The 27,985-nt window shown below is 45.1% G+C and overlaps 1 protein-coding gene across 3 annotated transcripts in view; it reads left to right on the forward strand.

Annotated features, from left to right (window-relative positions):
* Positions 1–27,985, forward strand: part of C1QTNF7 (C1q and TNF related 7) — a 90,629-nt gene that overhangs the window by 13,055 nt on the left and 49,589 nt on the right. Inside the window, exon 1 of one of the 3 annotated variants that reach the window (XM_016138407.2) lies at positions 14,521–15,723. The exons of 1 other annotated variant lie outside the window; for it this stretch is intronic. In XM_016138407.2, the coding sequence (XP_015993893.2) occupies positions 15,630–15,723 (94 nt within the window). In that variant the 5' untranslated portion in view covers positions 14,521–15,629. Of the gene's footprint in view, positions 1–14,520; positions 15,804–27,985 lie in introns of those variants that run through there. One more of the 3 variants, XM_016138410.2, reaches the window with a different exon arrangement.

Below are 27,985 nucleotides of genomic sequence, written 5' to 3' on the forward strand. Positions count from 1 at the left end.
GCCACTCGTTAAATTATCTGCCGTGTGTCAGATACACCACTCTCTTAACCCTCACAAAATCCTGTAAAGTGGCCGCCTGCCATTGTACAGACAAGGAGACTTTTCAGATGAGGCAGTAAGATGCACAGAGGTTCGATGATTTGCCCAGAGTCAGTGAGTGGCAAAACCAGGTGCAAACGCAGATCTGTATGAACCCAGAGCCCGTGATCTTTGCCCTATGCCACTGTGCCTCCGGATAAAGCCCCAATCTACTCCTCGGAGAGGTTCATGCTTCCATCCGAGCCTGAGAAATGACAAAAAAACATGCCCCAAGGAGTCATGTCCCAGCACCTGGGTCTCTGAATGAAAAGAACGAGAAAGAGGAACTATCCCAGAGGCCGCAGCTCCTCCTCTGGGTTGCAGAAGGCCTTGAGCAAGAGACAAAGCGTTTTAGAGAGGAGTGGGCACGAGGTCTTTGTCACTACCACTGACCCTGGGAGTGGAGGAGCAGCCAGAACTGGGCCTGCCCACAACTGACACTAACCCATCCTGAGCTGCATGCCTGTCAGGTGCAGGGGGCGGGGGTGGGGCAGGAAGAGCCACCGTTCCCTTCTGCCATCTTCTCGCGTCTTCCTTTCTCCCTACACGCGTAGCCCTTGCTGACTTCTGTCTGCCAATCATTCCACATGCGCCAGTTCATTTGACCATCTTTTTGTCCTGAAATGGATTCTCCACATCCCCTGACCGCCGCTGAAAACTGATCAGTATCCATGTGCAAGAAGTATTTTCTTCCTAATATACCCGTGCATATATATAGTCCAGACGGCTGCTTTGATTTCTGGAATATTAGCTTAGAGGAAAATGAAATCTAATAATAAAATATAATAAGAGTTCCAAATAGCTACATAATCTGTGCCAAAGAGATGATTTTCATTTGGGCGGCCATCTGTAGATATTATTACTAGTTATCCTTCCTACTCAAGAATAAGCACAACATTGCTTTCCCTCCCGATCGAAAGGCCTAGAAATTGCTGATGCAATGTCCTCATGAAAGAGCCAGTGACATTTTGTATTGTCTTTTGAAAAAGTATTTCAATAATGTACTTTTGTTTAAAAAAAAAAAAACTGGCCAGCAAGTTCATTCTAGGACAAGTTTTAGATTCTCTGAGAATAAAGTTGGGTAAGACCATAACCGTGACTGTTTAGTTTGGACAGACAAATTGCCAACATGCCTATAAAAAGGAGGATTGGCTGAGAACTTTTTTTTTTTTCCCAACTCTTATTTTCAGATTTTCTGCAAAAGTTAGTCAAACAAAAATTTGAGTAAAGCCTCGTGATAGGCTCATAACATACAAACACCTCACAGAGAGTTTATGTTTCAGACCGAAACGGTCCAGGGAGTTTATGGTGACTCCGACTTCAGTCCTGTCGATGGTGGCCCTGAGTGACTATAAAAGCCATCGGAAGAAAGGACAGGTGAAGCATTTGTTGAGCATCCACTGTGTCTGGCTCGCCCCGCATGTCCTAACTAGGGGCTGGGCAGATGTGATCTCGCTCAGTCCGCCAATCGCCCCTTGAGGTTCATATTATCCCTAGTTAGCAAGAAAGGACGAAAAACTGAGAACCATGAAAAGGCTGGACAACAGGTCGGGGCAGAGCCAGATGCAGGTTGGAGAGTGAGGCTAAAACTACTCACTGTCCGAGACGCATTCGAATTGATGAATCAATGAATCTTAGAAAACAACAAAGAAAAAAAAATACATTATACAAGGAAACGATGAGCCCTGTATTCATTCTCACCCTTGGGAATTGGCAGTCGATGTTTCGTGTGAGTCTACAGTTTCAGCCAAGGTACCTTCCAATATTCGTGCTGCTCTGTAAAGAAGCGCACCATCTCCTCCCCCGTCACAGCTGTTTTTGTGAAAAGTTGCTTACGTGGGCTTAATCCTCATCAGAATCCCCCTTCCGACTAGGGAAAACGAGGCTCAGTGGCCTCACATTTCACAGGAGAGAAGCCTGGTCAGGGTCTCGAAGGAATGAGAGGGTCCACATGTCAAGCGGAGAACAGAGCGGGATAAAGAGAGTTGCACGTGGAGTCTTCGGCGAAGGCCAAGGAGCTCCGTTTGATCAGAAGAATGTTCTGGAAGGAAAGCGGTGAGATAAAAGTGAGATGAGGGTTGGATAAGGATTCGAACTGCGAGGGACTCAGAAGTCATTTTGCCTTTCTCAAGGAACAAGGAACCCGTCAAAGGCTTTTGAGTGAGAGAGAGACATGTGGGAAGCAGAGTTTTAGAAAGATTAAGCTGGCCACAGTGTGTGTGTCGGGGTGGGGGGGGGACCAAAAGTGAGGAGGCCAGATGGGGACTCTCCTCAGAAGAATCCCATGACGTTCTGAAGGCCATGCTGTTGGAAGGCTCTGCGTGTGCTGTTTGGATGAAGCAGGCACCTGTGTTCTGCATAATGGATTCAGGTGGAATGGTCTAAATCTTGTGACTTTTGATGTGGAAATGTCATCCTAAGGGTGAATGAGTTCCAGGAACTCCCTAGGCAGAGGCTGCCCCCTCCCCGCAAGAAGGGGGCCCCACCCACAAGCACCATGACCTTCGGAAGCAGGGAGACTGCGACAAGAGAAAGCCATTGGGGGAAATGTGCTCGCCTCTTAAAGAATTTGTTCCCAATTCTGTAGGACACAGATCTAAATTATGACCCCCACGCAGAAACGCCAGAATGTGAAGGGCTCACTTCAGCTCTGTTAGTGCTTGAAAGTGTGATCTTCCACAGAAACATCGTTGTCTCACCGCACCTCTGCACGTGCGCACACAGGCCGCGCCGCCGGACTTCTGCCTTCCGAGATCAGTGTCTGAGGGGTACCAGGCCTTGCTTTACGAGGGTCGGGCGGGTAACGAGTCTGAGCTGCTTACAGGTTGTAAAAATTCAAGAAGACCGCGTGGGAAAAGGCGCCGGAGAGCACAGTTTGCCTCTCGGTTCACTGAGCCATACGATCTTGGGCGAATTCGTTCAGCTGCAGAATAGTAATAAAAACATGAGAATCAGATGCAATAGTATAGATGGCTCCGTCCTCCTCAAAGTAAGGAGTGGCCGCCATGGGGAACGAGGTCATAAATCAGGGCTGACAGAGCAGAGAAGGAGATTCAAGTGAGCGTGGCAACAGGCTGGGCGAAGACCAGAGAGAGAGCCCACGCGCCCGCCGAGAGGGCACCAGCTACTTAATTTATGTCCTGATGTTTACATACTAGCAACTAATTCTGATCATCGGGTAAGCCCCAAGGTGGCGGATTCAATTCGGCTCGCAGTTTGCAAAGTGTCACGCTCAAGCCGCACTCTGCTGTGTGTTTAAACAAGGTCCACGCCTCCTCTAAAGCCCAATTTTTTCATCAAAGAAAAGTAGAAAAGAAAGGTCAGGCCAAGAGCAGTGGCGGAGATTAACTGGAATCAAGTGCACAGGGCTCCCCAGTCAGGAGGCTGGAGCAAGAAAGGGCACCCTGCCTCCCACCCCTCCCCCCGGGCCGGCCATTAACCCTTCAGCTTCTGGTCTGTAAGGAGGTATGCTGGGCGGGGGGCTGGCACAACAGCTTTCACCAAAGCCCTTTTCACAGTTCCCCGTCCCCCCAAAACGTTCACAAGTGACGGCAGTGACTCGATTAAGGTTCCTCTCTTGCGCCTGCTCCTCACCATCCAAAACAGTTTTCATGCCACTTGAAACCGTGCTCAGGGTTGGGGGAGGGGGGTAAAATATAAGAAAGATGCAGGTCCTGACTGCCGGAGGACATGCAGCATCTAAGGGACTCATCGCAGGACAGGGCGATGTGGTTAGACATGCCTGGTCCCGCAGCCTGGGGAACCTTGCCATGCCCAGATCGGGTCTCACCCACTGAGGGGGCCCCCACATGGACAGTCAGCCATCCTCTGCATAGCCAGGGCTTTGGGGACATGACAGTTGACCAGGCGTTTGAGAATGAGGTTCTACGGGCAAGCGCATGGCGTCAGTCGTTTAAAAATCATACCATCAATTCTTGCTATTCACAGTAGTTAAGTTCTACGTAAAGTCATTCCAAAGACTGACTTAGCAATTACTGAACCATATTTCCTAGGAAAATACAGGATTAAGGTTCTGCAAGCCTCTGGTGACAGCATTTTCAACAATTGATCGATATATAACCTTGATTTTGCATGCTTTTCTGTTGAAAGCCACTTTACTTAATGCATATTGTCGACTCACGAACATCGAACTCAGGGCCAACATCACTACAACTGATGCCTGAATGAAGCTCATCTAACACGCGTATTTTCTCCACGAGGCATGTCACAGCCTTCTTGCTCTTAGGAACGTTAAACAGCACTTCTCTGCTCGGGGGGCATTTTAAAGAGCAAAATCACCAATAAAAATTTAAAAATGCAAAACACATGGCACCAAACAGACTGAGAAAAGGCTACTTGGGGGTCATACTGCGCGAGCTGAAGGAAGGCAAACATCGCCTCGCTTGACCTCAGCTGGGATTGCGCATGTCGTCAGCGGCCCAGATTTTTCGCGGTTCTGTGCATAACCACAAAAGCACCATGTGGATTGATCTGGCGGTTGAAAATACATCTTAGAAAGTGGGTGAATTTTCAAACACAGAATCTGCAAATAACGAGTACCGACTGTATGTAAAAGTCATTCATACACTTATGTATCAGATATAACGTTTGCACTTAAACCCAGCCTGGCAGGGCTCCAGTCAATTCATATCAACTCTATTTATATCTAAAAATTACAAGTATTAACGAGCCCAGAGGACATCATGCTTGTCAAAGAAAATAAAATGTTCCATTGTAGAGTTGGTTTTCTTTCTTCAAAAGGACACAGGCCCCAAGGAGACGTCTTTGCAAGATCAGTCTGTTGCATTTTGGGGCATTAAATTGATAGAAATCTTCCGATTAAGGCAGGCTCTCTTTCTGGAACTTGCACCGATTGATTCTAGTTCTGTCTTTGGGAACTACACAGAGCAGTCAGCTCTCCTTCCATATCGTGGTCTCTCGAATATTTGAAGACACTTCCGGTCCCTTCTTCCGAGATCGCAATGGCCCACATTTGACATCCCCGCCCTTCATAATTTCACCATCTTTGTCACTTTCTTGTAATATTGTTCTAGCCTGTCAGAAATTAACTACCATCTTTTCCTTAGGTTCCAGAATTAAATGAGTAGCTTCCAATTCAGTTAATTTACACGACTTTACCAGAGAGTAATTTGGCAATGCTCATGAAATTCTTTCAAATAAGCATATCTTTCTATGTCTTAAAATTTATTCTAGGGAAATAATCAAGGACATGCACTAAAATTTAGTTATGAGGATGTTCATTGCAGGGGTCTTTACTATTTCAACACGTGGAAGCAATCAAAATACCCTAGAATGATATTAAAGAAATTATGGCACATCCACAGAGCCATTAAATACTATGCAGCCATTAAAACAACAATGCGCACAAATCCACATTGACATACGTTGGTATTTATACAATTGTATATAGAAAAGTTTATTAAAGGGTAGGGACAATCTGATTACGTTTTTATTAAAACATCCATCTCCAGTAAAGAACAACATTCCCAAGAGGTTAGCAAAAGCTCTGGGAAGATGGTTCTGCTTCAAGCGTTCCCCTTCTTTTTACCTATTTTTTCTACAATAAGCCATTATTAGATCAGTGATAAGGAAAAATCAATTGTGCTTAATACTTCGAAAGTATTAAAATGAAAACAACCCTTTGGTCGTTGCCTGTTGCTGTCAAGAAACAGTCCACACGCCCTGGCTTGGGGCTTATTTCTTAGGTTTCATCTCCACGAGTCCTCACCAAGCACTTTCCACTTTGGCCGTAGAGATTCGTGGAAAATTCGCCAGATTTGTGTCGCCGCTTCCAGAATTAAATGAGTACCTTCTAAACTGAGATGTCCTCTCAGTTTAGAAACTGGTTTGGGGAGATAGTCCAAAATTACACAGCTAATAAAATGGCAAACCCAGTATGGGATGTCTGTCCCTTAAACCCATGTTGTCTTCCCAGGATCAGAATGACGAACTTGGACTGTCACTGTAATAATATCTTTGTGCCATATTTAATCTCAGCACGGGCAAGCTGATCACTAATGACATTATCTGGGGGGAGAACAAAACTCTGAAATACAGTTCTTCTCATGGTCATACGCACAGACGGTCAAAATGATTTCAGAATTGTGTTTTTCCCTTTTGAGAGGAATAATCCAGGATATTTGGAACAATATTTTAGCCAGACTTTAAAGCCCGGTTTGCAAACATATGCCTTGTGTAGTCAGATTTCACTAATATGATCTATTTTGACTTCTTTGTCTCTTTTGTTATAAAAATTTAATATTGAATTTTAAAACTCAAATGGTATAAATAAATTCCAGATGTCTTCCCAAATCCCTAAATCTCTCATTAGAATAAAGAGAGACACCCTATCTACGAGGAGATGGTTACATTTTAATTCGCTGAGAAACCAGAAGGCTCTCCGGGCCGTTCTTTGGCTTTTCTTCCGTGAAGAAAACACATGAACTCTTTTAAGTTTCTTAAGGAGTCGAGTCCCCAGGATTCATGCGCCAGCTGCCTGCCACATGTCCCGCTTTATTTATCCCCTCGAAGGGTAGCATAGCATCATCGCGAATGCAGGGGCCAGGCCCCCTAGATTCCAATCCAGCTGGATGACTTTGGACAAGTCACTTAACCTCTCTAGTTCTGTCTTCTCATCTAGAAAATGGCGATAATCGCAGTACCTACTTCCGGTTGATGCAGGGATGAATGAGTTAGTAATGTGGAGTGTTTAGCATAGTGCCAGCCACAGGGCAAGATGCTTGCACTCATATTACCTGAGAGGCACCTGCAGGAAGAGCAGACGTAGGAGGTCTCTTGATGGCAAGAAATTCTTTCCTTATTTCTCCCTACAGATAAACAGAGCTAAGTCTTCTGAACCTTGCATTAAAAAGACTCTCACCCTTCTGAGAGTGACTAAAAAGCTAACTTCAGACCCCAGATCCCTCCCCGAAACCTGGCCGGGGCCCAGACTTCCCCTCCCAGAGTCGGGACTCCCGATCCACGTGCGTGAGCCATGCCATCTGCCCGGGGGTACCCCACTTACGGAAACGTGCAAGCTCCGTCCTCAGAGGATTTGTGGATGGAGCTCCATGTCCTCAGTTAATTAAAGGAGAGCAGATATGTAAAACACCAAAGCGTTATAATAAGTACTCAAAACATGACCGTTTTCTCCTTTCTGTTCCCCACCCCTATTAATGATACCTACGTTTGCAAGAAACACTAAATTATAATCATGAAAGGCCTTCGTCGCTACCCCTCCACGGAGAATTTCAGTCCATATATCCTTCAGCACCCCGGTTTCACACCTCTGGACCATGCACCCATGCCAGATGGCAGCCACACAAACGTGACACTATTTCACACTTGACGTATAGCAATAAAAGCTTGTGTGGCGTTCTTATATACATGGATCCCTTTTACAGACATCGTCTTACTTACTCTTCATATCAACCTGTAAATATTACTATCTATTAATAATATAGTATAATATAATATCTAAGAATAATATAGTTATTATTATATAATAGTTGTCGTTGCTGCTGTTACTATCATCATAATTGTGCGGTGTGGAAAATTAAAGCCTAAACAAATAAAAACACTTACCCAAGATTATACAGCTGATATGTGACTCGGTGGGGCTTTGAACCTGGATTTTCTGCCTTAAGATTTATGCTTTTTTTCCTACTCAACTTTATTGCTAAATTTATAGCATGAAAGAGTGTAAAATATGAAGCCTTGCTAATTTTTTGCTTGCATCACTTTCATTGGGTGTTTTTACTTGGAGCTTTGATTTTTCTGTTTTCTCTGGTGCCGCCATGGTTGTTAAGATGGAGCCCGGCGTAGTCATGCAGCCGGCTTGAAGCCGTGTCTGTAGGCTATACAGATTGCATGTTGGAGAGTTGTTGTCGTCACTGTTGTTGTTTTTAAATAAAAGAATGTTTAATTGCTGTTTTCTTTCAAGCAGAATTTTGTTATGCCATAGCCAAATAATGCCTCATCTAGTAAGAAAAATGAACTATTTTAGAAAGTTTGTTCAGAAAGAAGCCAAATCTTTTGCAACAGTGAAGTATTATATACAAATCTGTGAGTCTTCCTTATTGCAACTAGAATGGAAATATGACGTAGAGCTGGGTCAGTTAGGGAATGTCAGTTTGGCTTCACGTAACACAAACAGAACTTGAGGGACCTGGCCAAATCAGTGTCTGTGTTTTTTATCTAAAAAGAGATTAGCTTGGAGATACACGGTTAAGGGCTGGTGGGATGGCTTCACCAACATCACCTGAGACCCAGGTTCCTTCTGTCTTCTGCTCTTCTATTGTGGTGTGTGGCCATCCTTATCGTGATCACAAGGCGTCTGCTCTACATTAACATCAGGACTGCTGCATTCTGGGTAAATGGCAAAACACAAAGAACAAATCTAAGCAGGCGACACCAGCTGTCTTTCCATCAACGTATCTGTCATCATTCAGAACGGACGGGTCACAGGGCCTTCCCTGGCCATAGGGAGTATGGGAAGGTGGGTATTGACCTGGTCACATCGCCTCCCCAGACAAATGGGGCCTCTGTGAGTAAGGAAGAAGGGCGAAATGGACATTGGGGAGCAACTAGAAGAGTTCGCCACGAGAATGACCATTCAGTGAGGGCCTGAAATGTGTTAGGCACGAACTAAGACTGTGAAAGAAATGACACTATCCTTGAAATCCAGAGAGATGTGAAGCATGAAATGTGCTTTTCTCAAAAGATCGTTATGTAGGTTGCTCTCGTGTGGCAATGCCCGGCACAGAGCGGACCCCCCAAAATGGTTTCAAATGTTGCCCCTCTCTGTCCTCTCTCCCAAATAAAATTAAAGATCCACAGCAGCTTGCATTTAGAATATCTTTATATTTACGTGGTCTAATTAATCTTGCGATGGTCTAATCGCTGCTACTGCTCTGGTCAATATGTTCACACCCCACAACCTGTGGCAAACAGCACAGTGTTGGTGACCTTATTAGGCCCTGTTGAGTCTTTTCTGTGTGACATGTTCTCTTTTTCTGATTGACGCTTCAGAGCTACAATGATATTGTTTTTACTTGTAACTTCATCAGCTAAGGTATAAACAGTTTTTGGTTTGGCGTTTTATCGGCTTTCCATAATGCTTAGCGCTTAGTAGGAGCTTCAGTGATATCCGTTGAATGAATAAATCCAGCTACGTGATCTTGGGCAAATTTCATAACCTGCCCTGAGTGAGAAAAATAAATAAACGTTTGTTATTAAAGCCACCGGGATTTGAGAGTTGTTTATTATCATGGGGTAGCATTATAGCTGCAGTAGCTGATGACTACAGCCCGCCACCAAGTAGTGGGGGAGGGAAATTCACGGAAAAGAGATGCTTAGCAGATAAAAACAAAGGCGCTTTACTATAGGAAAGCATCCATGCTGTAACAAGACACGTTGTTTCTCTAACATTCAGTAAAATTAACAACCTTAAATTTTAATAACCTCACTAGACACTAAAAAAAAATGACACACAAACTTCCCCCCAAATCATGCCCTAAGGTTTTGAGAGCATCTATAAGACATCACTATGGAAAATAAATGTTTTGGGGGCAAGCATCATTCTTGTGTATCTGTGGGCAAGCACACGGGATAGCGACGATAACCGAAAATGCCCCAAATGCTTATCTCACTGGCATGGCTGCGTTACAAATGCGTTACGTTTGCGTTATGGGAAACAAACAATCTGTACCAAAAATAGAATGGGTAGAAAAAATCTCTTCTTTGTGAGGCAGAAAATTGCATCTCTTGATTGTCAGTGAAAACCAAAGCTGGAGAAAATTTGGAAATCTGACATGATCACCTGGAGCTTTCTCCCTACCAAAATGCGACTACTCAGCAGAGTCGAGTGAGGTTTTCCATCTTCTTGACATATTCATGCATCTGACTTCTTTTCATGAAACATCCAGTGGAACAGGAAGTTTGGAAGCAACAAGCAGGTGTTTGGCACCACATGTAAGTTCATACATAGGCCACGAGTCGCAGTCTAGTGTCTTTTCAAGGCATTTGTCAGGCAGCGAAAGATAGCTCTCAGGAGAGTTCTTTTTTTGTGTGCCTTCGAATCAAACAGGCCTGGATTTGATTCCCAGGTCTGCTATCTCGTACACGTGCAACGTTAAGCCTACTGCTTATGACCACCGGATTTTCTCCTCACCTATGAAATGGAAGTAATGCTTAAGTTGAACCAAGTGAAATTGGCAAATTCAAAATCAAAAGAAATCTAATATTGGTGATTTTATACGGTTCCATCTATATTTGTTTCATAGCCCTGAGTACAGAAAGGACACTAAGTCCGTGTGTATCTACTGGTCACAAATCTTAGGTTGCACATGACAGACACCCAAGTCAAGACAGCTTAACAAAAGGGAATGCGTCGGTCAGGAAACAGCATTGGTGTCATGCATGGTGCGTGGTGGGGTTAGGGGCTCAAGTAGTTCTCTCTCTCTCTCAATATCTCTCTCTCTCTCTCTCTCTCTCTCTCTCTCTCTCTCTCTCTCTCTCTCTCTCTCTCTCTCTCTCTCTCTCCTGTCCCCCTTCCTCCTGTGTCTGTTGACTTCATCATACAGGATGACAGACAGGATGACCAACAAACAGCCTTCACTAGAAGCAAAATAGACTTTTCTCTCCCAAAGGCTGTTTTTTCCTGGGGTATATGCTCACCCCTCAACTCATCACCGTTCCAAGATGTGTCAGATGGTCCACTGTGCTTGGCCCAGCCTGATTGGCTTTCTCACCTCAGGGCAGGTGGCGAGAGTGAAGGGCACTATACATGATAGACCAATTAGAACCACGTGAGATAGGGAAAAAGTTAGCCAAAGAATATGGAGGCGCTAGGCAGGCGGAAAAGAAAGACGTCCACCGCCGGTGTCCAGCACTAAACACAGATCCTGGTGCACAGAGGGTGTGTGCTAAAATTAGCTAATTTCTTAAACAATACTCAAAGGACAGAAGAAGTCAGATTTACTCTTTCATCCAAAGGTAAGATAACCACCTTTTCTCAATTTGCTCATTGCTTTCTTAGTGTTAGCACTGTAAATTCCACATTCTGGAAAACTCCTAAGTCCCAAGCAAGCCATCTCGATTTGTCTAAAACCTCCCAATTTTAAAACAGAAAGTCCCACATCTGTGGAACGCCCTCAGTCCCACACAAACCAGAACAGCTGGTCACCCTTCCCAAAGATGGCACTTACAAGCATAAATCTCAGCTGCCGTCGAGGTCTTATTAAGTCATGCTATTAGCTGCCGCATCAACAGAAGAATGATTGCTATGGTACGTTCAAAACCAGAGGGAGTCCCATGGAGACAGGCGTGGACCACGCCTGTTTCATTCGAGGTTACAGGATCTGTCCCTTTGCTTTACTTTCCCCTCTGCTTTCTTTGTTTTTAATTCACTGTGTTTCCCTCCATCTTCCTCTCTCCTCCTTTTCTTTCCTCTCCTTTTCTTTTTTCCTTCCTTCCTTCCTCTCTGCCTCCCTCCCTCCCTTCCTTCTTTCCTTTCTTTCTTCCTCCCTTCTCCCTATCATATGTTCTTTTCTACAATTTTTTCCTTCGGCAACATATTTTCCTTTCAAATACCACGTGACTTAAATTTCGTCTGCGATCTTCAAAGGCGCGGTTATGTGTCGTGTGACTAAACTAAGCTGGCTTCAGTAAATACGGTCTTCTTGGATAATCCAGCAAGTAAGTGGAAAGTTCACTATTGATTAAAATAAGAAGTGTCGATTCAAGTATGTGGTGTTACTAAGACAGCGTGGTTAGGGTGCTGAGAATAAAAAAATAAAAAAATGGAGGGTGCAAAAGAGACGGTAATGGTAAGATGAGGACGCCGGAGACTGCCAGGGCTTGAGACTGAGAGTTTTCAAGGGACACTTTGGTTTAATCGTTTACATAGAGGTGGGATCAACTAACAATGAATATTTCTGAGGTTCGGAAATCGTTTCTTGTTTGGAATCAACATCATCATTAATTAAGCAATGTAAACCAGGAAATCCTTTTTGGTTATAAACTATGCTTTGAAGCCAGGCCTGCATATGAGTGTTTTTAATAAAAATCTTAAAATAAAAACTGAAAAAAAAAAAAAAGAAAAGCAATTTCTAGTCTTCAAGGGAGCGCTCTTCTTGGGGAAAGGAGAGTCTTATGAATTATACCTTTGAGAGTGATATGAATTTTATTGCTGTTATTAAAGTACCAGAGTGCTAGAGAATTAACTCCACTCTGGAAGCAAACCTAAATGAACCCTCTTGACAACGTTTCGGTCAACAAGTCAGGGTTATGTACCTGGGACTTCCACTACATTTGGGTTTTCCAAATATCAGCATTCTCATCACTTTCATACTTTTTTTTTTTTTTGGTCATTACACACATCACTGGTTCCATTTGTTTAGTTAATATTTTTCTACGAATTTACTTTTTTTAAATCAGATAGACTAAGTCGATGCAGCCAATGCAGTTCACTAGGGCTCGTGCATAGTAGTGTCCAGAGGACCCAGGCTGACTCTCAGACCCTAATTTTTTTTAACCTGTATAGAAAGAAATATATTGTCACCTACCAAAAAAAGGAGTATACTTTGGTGGCATTAAGGAAAGGCTTGGAGTTTTGCCACCTGGTTGTGGCTACTTCCTATCTTGGCTCTACCTTTTGGTAGCCTTGAGATTTTGAACAAGTGACTTCAATTTTTTACCCATGTGGTTGTGAGTATTAAACCTAGAAAGAATCAATGAACAGTGCTACTTCAGTGAGCAAAAACAGCCCTCAGCGGGCTTACAAAGCAGTGAGAAAGACAAACATTGTACAAATTAGCTTAGAAATATGTAACTACTCTAGGAACTGCTATAGCTATGAAAAACCATTTGTGAAATTTTATAAAGGAAAAAACTTACAAAGGGGAAGCTTGGAAAGATAGAAGAAAGAATAAGAAAGAACGGGGGTGGGTTGAAGAAAGCTTTCCTGAGGAAAGAACACTTAAGTTGAGTTCAAACTGGTCAAGAGAACTTATCAACAATAAGGAGGCTGGGAGGAGAATGGGGAGAAGACACTCTGGGCAGATGCTCTCACCTGTCAGCTGAAACCCCGTGGGGACTGAGAGAAACCGCAGAGCTGCCCTCTCCTCCCTCTCCCTCTCTCTCACAGAGCCTTCCTTCCTGCTAACACCCAGGAAGAGTTAGCAGGATGGAAAAACAGAGGTTCGTGGCTCAGGATCTAGGAGAGAAGGAGGGGTGGAAGCAGACCGTGTCACGGAAAGAGCATGGTTCCGGTCATCACGGTTTACGTTAGGGCACTGCCACTTTTTAGCTTTCTGACCTTGCAATAGTTGCTACCAGCCTCTCAGAGTTGCTATGATTCAGTGAGAAAAGAAACGAGTAGGACCCTACACCCAGGAAGTGCTCAGTAAATGTGAAGTCCCTTTTCTCACTTTCTCCAGGTTCATAATGGACTAATCTGTGTCCCCTCCTTTCCCCCACCAAAAAAAAAACAAAAACAAAAACAAACAAACAAACAAAAAAACCAAATTCATGTATTGAAACCCTAACCCCCAATGTGACTATATCTGGAGAAAAGATCTTTAGGAGGTAATCAGGTTAATGAAGTCATAAGGGTGGGGCCCTAATCTGAAAACACTGTGGCCTTATTAGAGGAGGAAGAGAGATTTCTCCTTGTCTCTGTCGCTTGGAGACGCAGCAAGAGGTGGCCATCTACAAGCCGGGAAAGGGCTCTCACCGGAACCCTAAGCTCACACTACCAGTGCCTGGAACTGTGAGAAAAAATGAATTCCACTGTTTCAGCCACCGGCCTATGACATTTTGTCATGGCAGCCCCAGCCGACTAAGATGAGGCTCATGAGAAAATTGCTCTTCTAGATGCTAGAGTGCAAATCCTAACTGCAGCGACATTTAAGAAATGAATTTATAAAAGGGCAAAGAAAGTGAATGGAATAATTAAACATGAGCTGGATTTGGGGCTTGAGCATTTTCAAAAGTGAGGCTGATCGCAATTCCTTGTGTGTTTGGTGGCGGCCAATTCCGAGATAAAGACAGCCCCGCCTGAGTCAACACTCTGCGGATGCTTTTCTATGCGGCTGAGCAAATGTGTTCTTCCTGTCTTCATTCTCGCTGTTGCCTGGGGAATTCACGGAAGGGCACTTCAACGCTGGGAGAGAAAACCAACATGAGGGACGAGTGTCAAGAGATGAGATGACAAGCGAAGAAAGGCGAAATATGCTCCCCAAAAGGAGAAAAACAGGCCCCGAACCCCGGCACCTCGGCACTCAGGGGCATGAGCCGACGTCACGGAGGGCACATCCCAGCGACAACGCTCTCTGTGTGAAATGCTGTGCCACGTGCTGGAAAAGGCCACTTTGCAATTTCAAAGCCTGCCAGCGTTGAGAAGCACTGTCTCAAATGTCACCCCAGCAAAACGAGGAAACGCAGCAGGCTGGCATGATGTCCCCGTGAGGAAACTGTGGCTTAGGATGTTTACGCAGGGCTCCTCCAGCTGGTAAGTGTTCGAGGCAGCATTCAGCCTTGTTTTCTGATTCCAGATCCAGTGTCTTCTCCACGGCAAATGTCAAAACACACCTTTTCATCTGAACGTGACCTGGTTTTCCAAGGTCAAAGTTTTTTCCACGTCCTATCCCATTCCCTGGTTGATATTCTCCTTCTTCCCCAAAAGTCACCTGATGGTTTCTTGCAGCACAGGAAATAACAGGAAATGCAATGTGAGAATCAGAAGGAAGAGGGAAGCATGTAAAATGGAACCCTTTGGGAAAAAATGCCTTCACGTGACAGGCTTGCTTTGGTCCTGGACGAAGCTCCTTCACAGCGATCACCGTACTATTTGACCAAGCGAGAGTAACTATTATTACGACCCCCATTTTGCTGCTGTGAGATCTGGAACATTAAAGACTCCGTCTAGTGACATGTGTCCGATAGGTTGAGAGTCAGATGTCAAGCCTCTGTGACCATCTCCACCTCCCTGTAGGGGACAGAACTCTGGATCGACAGCCAGGAGGCTCCTGGGTCAGCACCCGTCCACTCAGGCCTCGTGTGGTCTGGTCGAGGCGTGTAACCCTGGGCGTCCTGTCCCTCCACAGTAAGCTGAAGAGGCTGAGCTGCAGGCGCTCTAAGAATACTCTCAAAAGTGGCTGGTACGAAAGCAGTCACAACATGTCTTGAAGACCAAAGGTCCCCTAACTTCCCCCTGCAAGAAAAACGAGAAGGCATTCGACTCAAATTTTACATTATTACAACAAATATGGTCCAGACCCATTGCGCTCCTCCCCAATTATGATTCCGGGAGTAAGCCAACAGATAGAAGAGGACATTTATTTTTGTTTGTGAGGTCAAAAATACTTTTTTGGGACGCCATCAAACAAAAAGCTCTGTGTAAGTCACAGCCGCGTTGCCTGTCGTGAGGACTTACATGCTCCCTTTCTCCCAGCCACTGCTCGAAGCCTGGGAGAACTCTTTTGAAACAAATCAGGAAATTACTTATCAATCTGAAGCCCCGAAGAGTAATGAGCCGGCCTCACTGCCAAAGGGAACAGGGTTTCGAGCGAAGGCTCCACAGCTGTTTAAGGACTCCAGCTGTTGGAAGGTCTTGCGAGCAACGTAAGTAAACAGCCTGCCGTCCCGATTGAAGTGAATTTCTTCAGGCTTTCTTTCTCCCAGAGATGAGTCTTTTGGCTCAGGTTAGTGTTGCTCTTTCTCTGTTCTTCTCTGAGGTTTGGGGGTGTTTACTGACCGGGGCTGACTCAATGAAACATCTCCTCTGGGGAGGCGTCTGCCGAGCAGAAGAGAGAAAGTGAAAGCCGTCAGAATCGGCTTTGCCTGGGAAGGGTTCGTTTTGAAAACAGCCCTTGACTTGGCAATTATGCTCCTTAATGGCTATAAATCCACATTCGAGAGAGTGTGGGGCTGACAGGGACACTTGTGGGAGCAAACAGAAGTGGCTCCGTAGCCTCACCCAGAAAAACAGAATTGTCATCAAGTCCGTGCCTCCATAATTCAAGTGTAAGGTGTTTCCTTCCTTTTGATACGCTGCTGAATTTCAATCGAGGAGAAGGTTGCTTTAAAACTCGTACTGTCCTATGGAGATTTCCGCGTAATAGTACGAATCTTGTGCTCAATTTATTTTTGGTTAAGGGTACTGATTTATTTACTGTTTATTTTATTAAACAAATGTGCTCGGCACTCAGCACGGCTGTGGGGTGTTAATGAATTCATGGCAATGTAGGAATGTCAATACCTGGGCTGTAAAACTATGGGTTTATATGAATAGTAATTATATGAATGGATTGCATCATTTCATAAGTAATGCGCTGCACTAGAGTATGTTTCTTTCACAAGTATTTTAAACCAGACTGTGGTTAAGGACTGGAAAGTATATGTTGGAATATAGCTGATTTAAAAGAAATGGTTTCGTTTCCATCAAGTTTTGTTCTGTGGGACACTAAATCTTCCCCAGAAACTCACGTACCCTTTTTCCCAGGATCCCTCATGGAGAGCCCTATGTCTTCAGGGAACTTGGTCCCAAGGTCCCATATTCTGTCCATCATCTGACTGTGTCTCTCCAAATGTGTCCTGGTTCTTGATCTGAATAAGAAGGTCTCGCCTCCTTGGTCTCGGTTGTATTCTTCTGACTCCCTAGAAAGTTCCCAAAGTGACAAGAATATTTGCCCTTCATGCCAGTGGATATTTGAGTTCCTTTCTACTCTTTGAATAATTCTAGCTCTCACTCCAATGTCCCGTGAGGACAAGGCTGGTCTTGTTCCTGATATGTTTGTGACGGTCAGCCCACCTACAAGGTGCTTCTGAAGGTCGGAAGGCTCCTGGTGGGACAGGATGTTTGTTACTAGGAATTCCTCACAGGCTGTAGGCTTCCACTAAGGAACTCGTCTCTGCTTTTAGTCTCAGGCGACCTCTAACCTTGCACTTTTATTTAGCAAATGTGTAGCATGTACCTGATGTGCAGAATGCGATAAATAAAATGCAAACGCGAGACGATGCTCCCCTCCCAGGGTAAGTACGTTTGTGGTTCGTGCGGCCCAGGCGGGCCTTCCTGTACGCGGGCCATAACCAGAAGAGTCTGGGCCCTGGTGTTGGGCATGTGGTGCCACGGATCATAAAATGGACAAATGTGTGCGTGCGGTGTCAGACGTTAGGAAACATTACTGCATATTGATCATGTGCTTGGTCCTCTACTCGCCGTGTCTCATAGGGTCTTCAGAGCAGCAGCTCACTGTTAAGCAGAGTTGGTCTACAACCAGAGCACCTGGGGACGTGTCCCAGATGGGCCTCCGTGTGGGTCAGGGTTGGTTACTTAGCTCCTCTGTCCCTCAGTTTCCTTACTACTATAGAAAGACGATAACAGCAGGATTCGTGTGAAGCTTGAGAGTTAATGTTGGTAAAAGGTTGTTTTTTGTCTCTCTCGTATATGAGAAACTGAGGCTAGAGATAACCAGGGAACTTCCTCAGGGCCACACAGGTGATTTGGACGTAAAAGATCTGGCTTTATCATAACGGAGAAAGCCCACATTTTTAACTACCGCCTCCTCCCCTTGTGCCGTTGGGTGTTTACACGCATCATCATTGTGAGACCCCGTTCTCACAATGGCCTTCTGGGTAAATGTCATTGGCCAGTGGCCATGAAGATTTCACGCAGGGAAACTGAAGATGTGATGTGTCTCAGCCTAGAAATTAGCAGTGCTGGGAGCTAAGCACAGGTTCTCGAGACTCGTGTTCGGCGTTTTTCCTGCGATGCTGTCAGTGAGGCCCTCTCCCTGGGCCGGGCACTGTGCCTCACTGATTAAAGCAGGTACCAAAGCGGAGGGTTTGGAGGTGCATCAAAGCTTGACAGTTACTCTCCATAGCCTGCTCTGCAGTCTGGGAAAAAAAGTGGACTGCAGGATCCCAAATGACTGTCACCTGAAGAAGGTGAAAACTGTGTTAAGAACGAGAGATTGGGTATTTTCCCCTAGAGTTTTTGGATTACCCTGTGGTCAGCATCAACACAATTTCAGAGTTATTTACCGTCTTGTTTATATCCCCATGCCTTCCTCATCCTTCGGTACATGTCACTTTCTAAGCCCTGTGACCATCTGAACTTTTTGTCATCGTCAACCCATTTGCATCAAGCTTCAAAGACCAGCAGATGGTAGATTGCCTTCCCTTTGAAGTCTTTTATTATAGTAAGTACCATTCTGTAGAATTCCTTGCCATATTAGAATAACGTGAGTGATACCTATAACATGAGAAATGTACCCAATAAACTTTCCAGAGAGAAACCAGCAATGCGGAGTGTTTACTGTGCTGAATAATAAAATATAATCAGATTGATTTTCCTGAAGACCTGCAACACAAATAGAGGCAGGCCAACGGGGGGAGGGGGGGGTGCCAGACTAGATGCCTTGGACAGAGGTCACGGAGGATGTGGTGGAATAGGATCCATCGAACATTGGGAATAATTTCTTTTGGTGTCAAATGTCAGGATTTGAACTGAAATATTCCTGGCTTTGAATTCTGGCTTCACCACTTTCTAACTGCAAGACTCCGAGTGTGTTGCTTACTTCTCAAGCATACGTAACAGACACGAACAACTCAAATATTTATTGACCACCTACTACGTGCCAAGCATCATTCTAGAGATAGCAGTGAACGAGAGCCAAAGTCCGTGCCTTCAGGCCTTTAGAGGGGCAGACAACAGGATCATAACCCAGAATGTAACTTTGGAAACTGATAAGTGCCTTGAACCAAATAAAATATGGTGATGAGGGAGAGTGACTGGCAGGTGTGGGGGAGGGGAGGCTTCTGTAGCTTAAGTAGTGAAGGAACGCCTCCTTGAGAAAGCAGTTTTAGCACAAATTTGAGTCATAAGAAAACCACAAATGCCATGGTTAAGTCGCTAACCATGTGACCCTAGACAAGCCACTGAAAGTCTTTAGGCTTCAGTTTCATCACTTCAAAACTACAGAGCTGGAGTAAATCTATGGGGCTTCTTTTACCCCTGGAACTGTCATTTTTCTTTCCTTGGCTTAGCATCATCTGCCATGAGTAATTGTATGAAAAGGGGGAGGGGGGGAGAAATCTCTGAACCAAACTACATTAAAGTTATATCATTCTTATATTCCATTTCTGGATTTTTTCAAAATGCTCTCCCTCATCAAAGATAAATTAGTATGTCCTAAGCGAATGACGATTAAGTAATAATTCTTTTTAAAAAAAAAAACCTCAAAACATCCCAATTTCGAGGGATTACGTTGGAGAAGATGAGAACCGTTGCATGACAGATGTTTAGGGATGAGCTGTGCAGCTTCAAATGACTTCATGTGTGGCTTTGAGTCTGAAATCGTCCATATGTTAGTGGAGCCGATAGGCAAAGCTGCCAGAAGTCAGTCGATCCAACATTTTCTTAGCCAGGAGTCATGTGTATCACTTTAAAAAAAACGATCCGTGGTCTGAAATGTTTCCTTTCTTAAAATGGTGCAGCAGACCTCTCTCTTGGGTCTGCGACAGCACATATCCAAAGCGAAGGTCATAATGCAGATAACTCGTACCACGGGAGTCTTTGTCTTTCGATCTGCCAAATATTTGTGGTCGGAATATCCTTGGCTGTAACAAGCCAGATAATTGTCTTATTCCTCCATTTTGCCTTCATTGCCATAGTGTAAACCTCAATCACAGATGCACAACCTAAATCAAGAATTCTGCGTGCACTGTAACGAAAAGATACAGGTCAATGTTTTCGATTTTCAGATACTGATTTTTTTTTTTTTTTTTTTGCTTAACTTATAAAAATACGATCTCTCCACATCGCAAACACGTTGTTAAAAATCGTTTTTGCAAACAAGGTCCAAAGTCGAGATCCAAGAACTGAAAAATCCGAGCAAGGAGGATGAGATTAAAACCCTGGAGGTAATTAACCCGTAGGAGAGAGAGTCGGGGGGCGATTCGGTGATGCTCCTCGGAGCTCCGGAGAGAGCCATGGGGAGCCGATGATGGTGGGGCGTGAACTGCTCTTGAGCACTTACTTTTATGGCAAATTATATTCCCAGCATTTTGCAGACATTCGCTCTTCACTGCAACCCCAGTGTAGTGTGGTGACTACTCTGTTTATTTCATAAATGGGCAGCCGAGGCTCGGCGCAGTTAAGTCACAACGAGGCTCTCCAGCTAGGCAGTGGCAGGATTGCCCCTTGGGCACAGGACTGCCGTGCTCCACAACCTACTACTGCTCCAGTCTACCACTCTGCCTTGGAAAGATAATGGGCCTTTCTCTCTTTTTCATATTCAATACACAGTCTACTTAAGTTAAAAAAAAGAAGACTCTAGTGCAAGACTTTTAAATGTTGACATGGCCTCCTGACGGAAGTGGCTGAGAAATTGTCTTCCTTGGAGGTCTGTTCACACCGGAGGAGTTACCGCATGTGTCTAGTTATCGCCTATGACTTCAGTTTGCTCTTCCCCCAAGGTGCAAAGATAGACAAAATGATTCCTCAAGTTCCTCTAGTTTTTCCAACCAAAGACCAAGTCTACATCCAGGCAAGGCAAAATGGTGGTGACGTGTCGAGTCCAGCCATCTCATCCTGCTCTCCCTCCCCAACTTCATGCCGATCACTTTGGCTGGAATGATGTCCAGACTTTCTGGAGGAATCACAGTCACTCGGATCACAAGCTTGCTGGCCATTTTTTCCACAGCCAGGGTGGGGACCCGAGCCTGTTCCAGTTTGTGCCCAAACAGATGAACACCGTTCCAACGAATCTATTATCTAATTTGATGGGTGTGCTTCCAATGTTTCAAAACTACAAATTGGGACCAAAACAACATAAAAATGGAATGCGGTTAGGAAATAGAAATGTCTTTTAAAATTCTGTCTATTGTGTGTACCAGTTAGAATTGCATTCGTCTGTACCAGAAAGCCTAGTTCCTTCCACAGGTCAGGGGTTTCTTTATCTCACATAATAAGAAGCCCAGCAGTAGGTGACCCAAAGATGGTGTAACTGTTCAAAGAGGTCACCGAGAAACAAGGCTTCTCCTGTCTTCCTGCTTTACCAGCATGTCACTTTCATCCTTATGGTGCAAAGCACCTGCTGTACTTCCAGGAGTTCAGCTACGATTCCAGACAGGAAGGCAAAAGGCTGCTCCTTGTCGAACTTTGCCTTTTTACTTGGGAAGGGAAGCTCTGTTCTTGGACTTTCCACGTGCACCTTATTGGCCAACCTGTGTCACGTGGCCACTCCTAGCTGCAAGGGAACCTAGGAGTTTGTATACTCTGCTCTCCAGCCTTTCACGCAGCAGAAGGCAGGGGAGAAGTGGGTTGCGACAGATTTCTAGTGAGTCGATCTACAGTACTTGTCAAAACATGCCATAAATTTCAATCTAAAAGCAATAAATTTGGAATTTGGTGTCTACATAAGACTATTTTACACGAACGTTTCTAGCTACATCTATTTTGATATTTAATTGTGAGCATGATAATATTTTTAAAGCAAGTAATAAGGGGTAGGTAGAGACAGCATTCTACCTGCAGTACCACAGAGTAATGGGAAAAAATGCATCTGGATGTCAGACCAAGGTCTGAATTTCAGCTCTATACCTCATTAGGTGTAGGATGTCTCTGGAACTCAATTTCTTTATATTTAAAATATAGGTAAATAAGTACCCATAGACTTTCTTTAGAAGTAAATAACATGTAATGGGTCTGCTACTTAATAGGTATTCAAGAAATCATAGTTCTCTTCTCTCTTGCTTTGAACCTTTTACTTAGCAAGTACATAAACCTTCATGAAACCCAACTCAGCAGAGCTGACAGCTGAAGAATCAACTCTTTGATTAAAAAAAAAAAATTAGAACAAATCCTCTGAATGGTGTGTAGCCTTCCTCTATTGATGCACGCCAAGAAGCTTTCATTTTGGGCTTCAGCACATTATCTTAGCAAACCAGACAAAAATGTCTAAGCGATTTTGTTTTCCAAACTGCATTGTATGCTTCAAAGTGCCATCTGCTTGTGACTTGTTACAAAACAGACTCAACAGAGCCATTTGGTGACATTTTATCAAGTGACTTCAGTGTTTGTTACCAAGGGATATAATTCCTAGAATTTGTGCAATTTGTTCTGTGTTGTTGAGCTGTGAAATAAAGCCTACACAGAGACCTTCAGCTGTGGCAATGCATTATCCTCATCTTAACCTGCAAAGCCAAATTTTAAATTGGGTTTCTTTCCATTTTAATTATCTCGCCACATCACTCTGACCTTTCCAGTCAAAGATGGGTGTTGAAAGCTTATCACCTCATAGTCACCATCACAGAATTTAAAAGAAGAAACAAAACAAACCAAAAAGAGTCCACAGATTTTCAGAGTCCAAATTTATCCATCAGCCAAAATCTCATTTCTGCGCAATGGTAAGGTGAAAAAAAATGATACACTATAATGCGAAGCCCCGAGTTTTTGTTCACATGTGAATTCTGTGACCTTTAGCAGGCTCTTAAACCTTGCCTCTATCCTTACCTGGAAAAAGAAAAGAACATATCTGTGCCCCCCTATCTCACCTTATTGATATGAGGATCGTTGAGATAATGTACTAGATAAGCCATTCAAAATAATGCATGATATACTCAAGCCTACTGTGGTTTTTCCCATCGATTATAGTATAGTTTGAACCACATCGTAGCACATGATGAATCCCATAACCTTCTCGGATTTTCATCTGAATTCTCACTTTATTCGCACAGCCAAACTTTCTTGATAGGAAGCTACTGCCCTTCCTTCACTCTCTCTTCCATGCCCTTAGTCTGAATTTTGCCAATTCTTCCCGGAGTCTCTCCAATTCTAGTCGTTCAGACTAAATATTCAGCTTTCTGCAGGCTGACCGCCTTTTTCTAGCCGGAATGCAGCCACATTGCAGCCGATATATGTATTTATTGGGTGAAGAGTGATCCAAACACAAAAATTCCCGCCTTTCCAGAGAGTACATTTCAGCCCCCCTGGCTTCACCGGCCTGGTCATACTGAAAAGGATACCCAAAAGTCAATGGTCCAATGCCATGCTCTCTCCTCTCACTGAGATCCCCCAAGTGTTTCTATGAAGTACCCGCCTATGTTCACAAATTTCTATGTGGTTGGTGAAATATCCTTGGAAAGAGCCGATTTGCCTTCTTCGCCCCTTATTGGTTCTGCAGGGTGCCTTAAGCTACCACGTCCACTTTTCTTGGGAGTGCAGAGATGCATGATAGTTAGAGGTGGGTTAAGGGCACCAAGTCCAGGTTATTTCAGGATGGGAGAGACACAAACGTTTGTATAGGTTGAGGGCAATGAGCCAGCGATCAGTCAGGTAATCCAGGAGGGACAAGAAGTGGGTTTAAATATCCACCCCCAGGGGAGGGCTTGGCCTTGAAGGAGCATGGGTTCTGATACACCTATGTTCACTGAGACGGAAAGAAAGCAGGTCCTGAGATGGGCGGAAATGTGAATAAATTAAGAACAGGAGGGAAATTGAGTGGATCATGACGATGCTTTCTGTTTTTCTTCGGAGGTTGGAACTGGAACAGTGCTTCAGAACAGGGAGCTGATTAAATGTGTGTGCAAGCACCCAGCCCAGCTCTCGTCACAGAGTAACCATTAGGAAAAAATTATAGTCACTCCTTTCCCCCTTGACAGATCGAAATTTATATCAAATGCTTATCTCCAAAAGAGCTCACAGAAAATTAGCCACCATGACACCACCTATATATTTTGCATTTTCAGTGAAACACATGAACCTTCCTGAAACTTTTATTTGAACTGCAATGACCTCTCTAAACTCATCTCAGTTTTGAACATGACTTGGCCCAGGTGCAGACTGTCAGAGAAGCCCTCTGACCACACGTATTCTCTTTCCGTGACCCACGAGCCCAGAGAATGTTCCAGAACCTTGCCAGCAAAGAGGTGTGTGTAGGAAGAAAAGTGAACTCTTGGAGTTTTTGATTTCAGGGTTGTAAAAATGGTTCCAGACATGACAAATGTTGGGGAGATAATCTAAAACATGGACCATTTGCATGGTTGGCCTTTGAAAATTTTAATAACCGTCAGCTTTCCTGAGCTAAATCAGAATCTTAGCTTCCAAATGTTTCAGATTTAAGCCGTCTTCCTTTGATTATCTGAAATCAGAAGGGTCGGTGTGGGGAGGTTTAAGACTCAGATTTGCGGGCAGCCGGCAGACAGACCCCAGCAGGTAGTGGCCTCTGGGGGAAGCTTGGGCGTCTTCCTCCCCTGACCCCAGGACCTCTCATTCTGACACAGTGGGGAGGAGGGCAAATATGGACGGACCAGGGCCAAGTTCAGCCAGTGCTTTAGAGCGTGGGATTTCTTGAACGCTGGTTCTTGCTCATTCTCTCCCCGGCCACCCCCAAACCCCTGTCTCTCTCATCTCTTGAAAGTACTGGTCTCTTCGACTTGTCTCTGAGGATTTCCGGTCACCCACAAGACCAGTATAGCCATCGCGAGCCAGGACGAAATACCCACAAATTGCCCGGCACTGTTCTAGGCACTTGGGACAGAGCTGTGATCAGAAGGGACAAACTCTCCCCTGCCAGGTTCTTATGTTTCAGGTAAGAGGCAGACAGACAAACAAAAACAGCGTGCAGAGGTGGCGTCAGGAGGTGACGAGGACCCTGAGGAAGGAAGGGGGGCAGCAGTGGGGCGGACACTGCTTCAGACAAGCGGGTCCGAGAAGGATGGGGCCGTGGAAGGCCGACCTTTGAGCAAGCATTTGAAGGTCGAGAGGAATGAGCCACAGCAGCCCCCGGGGGGAGGAGTGTTCTGGACTAAACAGCACGCGGGAGGGAGGGCGGGGTTGATGGATGCCACGCCTGAGGCAGAGACAAGAGGTCAGAAGGGAGTGGGTACCAAGGGCGTCGAGGGCATCGAGGGCTCCGAGCTTTATCCCAAGGGTTGCGGGAAGTTAATGCAGGGTTTTGAGGGACAGAAGGACTGACGGGTTCTGATTTTAATTCTGAAAGACCCCTCTGACTGCCGCCTGGGGAGACAAGGCCAGGTGGCTTACGTCGCCCCCGCTGGCTCTCAGTAGTAGCCTTGCCAGGTCTCTTATGGTTGCAACAATGATGGCAGGGTCACATGATAAACAACGCACAAGCCAGGATAAAAGAGACGCACACAAGAAGTTTGACCGCGACCCGCCTCACCGCTTGTATGTTACGTGACGCCGCTCAGCGTGAGGACAGACAAACTCCATCGCGGCTCAGTGATAAAATGGAATCAATCTGGCTAACAACGTTTCTATTTGTGGCGCTTTATTTCGCCAGCCAGAAAGCTCAAATTCCAGACTGTTGGGTTCAAAAGCAGACCTGGAAGCCAAAGGGAAAAAGCTGTTCTTTTCGTTCTGGTTCTCCCTGGATCTGTCTTTCCTGGCGACCAGAGTGCTATCCGCAGAGACGGAGGAGGACCACCACTTGAGTGGGCTGCAAGGACCGAGGGGTCCTCAGGGGACAGCCGGGCTTCAGTCACAATAAGACAGTGAAAGACCATTCGGAACAGAGGATGGGGATGCAGAGGACTTTGCTGATCACTGACCTTGAGTTCTACAAGATACCAGAGAAGGAAGGAAGGGGTGGGACGTGGGTCGGGAAAGGGGCCATGGAGAAGAGAGTCCATGGGATGAACAGTGACCTGGGAGCTTGGAGGACATGACCTGGGATCGAGGGTGATGAGACTCCCCTGATGGTCTCTAGGCAGAGGGCGGTGGTGAGGCTGTAAGTGGGAGGAAGGGGCGAGGCGGGGTCTGTAAGACCGCGCTGGGCCCTTGGAGGCTGGGAGGCAGGGGAGTGAGAAGCTTCATCCGGAGCACCCAGAACGTTCTAGGGTGCCTTCCTTGCTCCCCATGAAGATTTTCATGAACTTATCTTGAGAGACCCAGGTGCATTGATAACCTTGGATTATAAATGTGAGAAGGCTGAGGAGGCAGGAAATGAGGCGGCGGCGGTCAGCGGGGCAGGTTATGGACACCTGTGCATCACGTGGACGATTCCGGCCTTTATCCGCCTGACCGTGGTTCTTAGGCTTTGTGCTGTGACGGGGCCTTGAGGAACTGCGAAGACTATCGTCTCACTTGCATTCCCACTGAAGCTGCCTTCATTCTGCCTACGGGAGTTAGAGACTGGTCAGTTGTGCGCGTGGACCCAGAAAAAAAGGAGGTGGGGGATCGTATGTAATGAGAGACGTGTTGCGAGGACCTGGATTTGCAATGGTGAAGACTGCCTAGCGGGTTCGGGAGCTGCAGGGGACACTCCTGGGAAGGGCGGGCCAGAACTCCGAGGCGCCGAGGTGGGATGTCTTCTTTATCAGGGAAGCCTCAGCTCTGCTGAGGACCTGTGAACTGGTTAAACTATATCCACATAGATTATCTAGAAAAACCTCCCTGACTTGAAGTCATCCAGGTATAGATTTTAATCACATCTTTTTAATATCTTAGCAAAACCTAGACGAATGTTTGGCGAAAAACTGGAGCCTGAATCCTAGCCAATTTGATCTGTAAAACTGACCGTGACTTCAGGTGTTACTCCCTAAAACCTACAGATCCGTGGCTGGGAGTTCCTTCTGTGAGCAAGGAAGAGTCACGAGGCATTACAGAGAGAGGAATAAGGTGGTCCACCTTGCATCTCAGAAGGATCAGATGTTCATGCTTAAGTGGTAAAAATTCCTAGTAGAGAATTTTAGTAAACAGTGCTAAAAATAAAATATGACTTTCTCCAGTGCAAAACCATGTGAATTATAGTTGGTCTCAGTGGGAAATAAACTAAGTTGGAAAGAACCCCAAAGAAAAGTTATTCCAAATTTCCCTGGATGTTTTAAGAAAGGAAATATTTGTCCAGTGTGCAAGGGTTTTAAGTAATAATTCAAAATTCCCAATAACTATCCCATGTTCCATTAAATTCATGATTAATGAACTGACAAATATTTGTGGGCACCTAATTAGTGCCCAGAATTCTAATGAAAATAAATTTAAAATAAAAAAAACAGTGGCAGAATACCCAACTCAAAGCAAAAATGGGGTGGCATGGTGGGCAGAATTTACTAATGCATAGAGCTAAAGTGTGGGGTAGAGTTTCTGGCTTCAGGTTCTGTTGGATCCAGGTGCTCCAGGCACACGGTCTGAATTCTGCCTTTCCACATCTCTTGGTTCTGCTTTTCTGTGAGGTGGCTTCGCTGTTGGTCACGTATCTCCTTGCATTGGCATAGAGGGTCATCGACAGCTCCAGGCCTACATCCAGGATCCCAATCCCGGCAGAAAAGTCCCAAGGTTAAGTTTCACTGGACTCATTTAAGTCACTAACCCTCCCCTGAATGAATCACTGTGACCGGAACAATATAATAACCTGGAGAGGCGGGAGCGTGGGTGAGGAGAGGAAAGAAAAGTTTCCCGAGGAAAAATCGAGAGTTGCTTCCGGAAGCAGGAACAAGCTAGTGGGTAGACGGCAAAAGTCAGAGTCCTCTCCTGGAACCTCACAGCTCCAGTTCCGGAAGTCAGTGCGCGTCAGAACAGAGCCGAGACTTCCATCCCGTGTCCTGTCCCGACCTAGAAGCTCAGGGTCCTTATCTCTGAAGAGGGGTGAATAACAGCGCATACTGTGTTTCACAGCTGCAACAGGTGTTATTAAGAAACCGAATGAGATATATGCAAATGTGCCTTTTACATATTAAACATCATATTCAAATCTGCGATGACGATCGCTTTGTTGTTAAGGCGGGGCTTGAGTTTGTGCTGCTAAGGGGAAGCAAGGGGAAAGAAAAGAAGCAGGGAGAAGTGCCACTACCTGGGCACTTATGTACCTGTGAAGAGGTTGGTTCTGTTTTCTAAACACAGGGCATGCAGATGATCCTT

This window comes from Rousettus aegyptiacus, unplaced genomic scaffold, assembly GCF_014176215.1.
Source record: "Rousettus aegyptiacus isolate mRouAeg1 unplaced genomic scaffold, mRouAeg1.p scaffold_m13_p_10, whole genome shotgun sequence".
Lineage (NCBI taxonomy): Eukaryota > Metazoa > Chordata > Mammalia > Chiroptera > Pteropodidae > Rousettus > Rousettus aegyptiacus.